The sequence below is a fragment of the Siphateles boraxobius genome, unplaced genomic scaffold (assembly GCF_051911475.1).
Source record: "Siphateles boraxobius isolate OS27281-9 unplaced genomic scaffold, OSU_SipBor_1 109, whole genome shotgun sequence".
NCBI classification, from domain to species: domain Eukaryota; kingdom Metazoa; phylum Chordata; class Actinopteri; order Cypriniformes; family Leuciscidae; genus Siphateles; species Siphateles boraxobius.
The window spans coordinates 390,001-392,500 of NW_027508710.1; the positions used below are offsets into that span (position 1 = coordinate 390,001).

The following is a 2,500-nucleotide window of genomic DNA, read 5'->3' on the forward strand; positions in this document are numbered from 1 at the left end:
AATTAAGGGCCGGTAATATTATAATAAGATCCTCTTCATACAGTCAGAAGGAGCGAAATCTGATCGGCTTATTTTTTGACATGCTTGCAGAGAAAGGCTCACCAGAACAAAGTTACTGGGTTTCACTTTTCACGTTTTCTGTGTTGGTAGAAGCACCGGACCCGATTATAGCAGTTACACACGGGAAAAGTCCGATTTTTATGATATATCCATTTTAATTTCTTTATTTTTATACCAGATTTAAAAATGAGGATGTCCCTAAAGGAACTTTTTGGAGATTTTGTTAGGTTTTGGTCACTTCTGGTACAAATTTGTTCCCAAAATATAGTTAAGTAGGTACACACTCACTCACACACTCACAGGTGTGTTGTTACCTGAGCGATAGGGTGTGTGAAGACGTCTCTGACGTGTCTCGGTGGTGTTTTGTTCCTCTTGCGCAGTGAGAGCGTGTACGAGTCGATGCGCTTCTGAACCGCTGCTGCTTGAGTCTTAGTGAGAGTCGACAACAACACAGCTTTATCCTCGTCCTCTTCTTCACCGGTTGCCAGTGGAGACAAACCAGCATCCAGCAGCCAGAGCTCGTCCTGCTCGCCGTCTGACACACACACACACACACACATGGAGCCGCAAGATTATTAATGAATATAAAAAAGCGTGAACACATAACTCCGTCCTTGGTCTCTCTACATTGGCTTCCTGTACAGTACAGAATTGATTTTAAACTTCTTTTATTGGTGTATAAATCTCTTATTTATCAGATCTGCTAATGGAGTATCAGACTGGATCAACAACTCAAAATTGACTTTAAATTAAGCCAGAAAAGGGATTGTGCTTTTGCGGTAGTAGACTCTGGAATAACCCTTACAGGTTAGGGACATGTTTTTAAAATGCAACTTAAGCCACATTTGTTTGCCAAGGCGTATTCTTCTTTTTGATTATCATTTTTTATTATTGTTTTTATCATTATATTACTATTGTATTCTTCTGTCTTTTTACTGAGATGATGTAAAGCACATTGGACAACATGTGATGTTTTAATAATGCTAAATAAATAAAAGTGACATTGACACACACACACACACACACAGTTGCAATCGAAATTATTCAATTTACAGACTTTCAGTGGTTTGCAATGACCAAATCAAACAAAAGTAATTGAAATAGCTCAACACAACAAATGTTTCTAGTGGTTTCCCCAAATTCTACTGAAAATGCAACTTTTAATGACTTCTGCAGTCTCAAAATTATTCACCCCCTTCATGGCAAGCATCCTTAGTACTTAGTAACACAGCCTTCTGAGCTGATGTATAACCAGACAGCAGCTTCTGGCAGTGTTTCTGAGGAACTGGCAACTGGAATCCCACCAGAGATTTTCCATGGGGTTCGAGTCATGTGAATGTGATGCCACTGTATCTTCCAGGACTTCTTCTGAAACCAAGCCTTGGTGGTATTCGAGGTATGTTTGGGATCACTGTCCTGTTGGAAGGTCCAATGTTGCCCAAGCTTCAGCTTCCTCACTGACGGCATGACCTTGGATCTCCTGATACTTTAATGAATCTATCTTTTCTTCCACACGCTGCAGGTTTCCAGTGCCGGAGGATATAAATCAGCCACAGAGCATCACTGATCCAGATGCTGAACTGTAGACCGAGTTCTTTACAGCTGATGCTTCATTCTTCTTCCTCCAGACACACCGCTGATCCAGAAGGACGAAAGCTCCAGTTTTGTTTCATCGCTCCACAGAACAGAATCTCAAAACTTCTGTGGCTTATTTACATGATTTTGAGCTCTTTTTTTGTGCTTTTGGGTCAATAGTGGAGTAGTATTGGGGTTCTGGTATGCGTTTAGTACGAGTTTTACTGTGCAGCTGAAACCTCAGTGCCTGTGGCCACCAAGTCTTGTTGCAGGTCTTCTGCAGTCACTCGAGGGTTTTTCTGAACCGGCCTTCTCAGAAATCTGGTTACAGTCATTGATAGCTGCCTTTTTCTGCTCATCCAGGGAGTGTAAACACTGTTCCTTTAACTTTGAACTCGCAAACTATGCTCTCAACTGTGTCTCTAGGAACATTTAGTGCCTTCGCTATCTATTTATATCCAGTTCTTGTTTGTGAAAGGTGATGAAATCTTCTTTTAACTTTATGGACCATTCTTCAGCCATATTTCTAACTTGCAGTCAAACGTGACACTCAACAAACCTCACCGGTTTAGATATTTCATGTGTTCTAGCTCAAGCACACCTGGTACAACTAATTAAGCCCTTGATTAATGAGAAAACACCTGTTTTGCAGATTTGTGCTGTTGTTAGGGATTCTATTCAGGGGGGTAAATAATTTTGAAACTGCAGAAGTCATTATAAGTTGCATTTTCAGTTAAATTTGGGGAAACCACTTGAAACATTTATTGTGTTGAGCTATTTCAATTACTTTTTGTAATTTTTGATTTGTTCATTGCAAACAGCTGAAAGTCTGTAAATATTGCCAATAAACTTGATTTGTAATGGG

At 40.0% G+C, this 2,500-nt stretch overlaps 1 protein-coding gene across 7 annotated transcripts in view; it reads right to left on the reverse strand.

Moving 5' to 3' along the window:
- Nucleotides 1–2,500, reverse strand: part of arhgap40 (Rho GTPase activating protein 40) — a 36,047-nt gene that overhangs the window by 22,240 nt on the left and 11,307 nt on the right. For all 7 annotated transcript variants that reach the window (XR_013210350.1, XM_077247770.1, XM_077247751.1 and 4 more), the window contains exon 3: nucleotides 375–595. Coding sequence is in view for 6 of the 7 variants with exons in the window: in XM_077247770.1 (XP_077103885.1) it covers nucleotides 375–595 (221 nt within the window). In the remaining variant the exon portion in view is untranslated. The remainder of the gene's footprint in view (nucleotides 1–374; nucleotides 596–2,500) is intronic.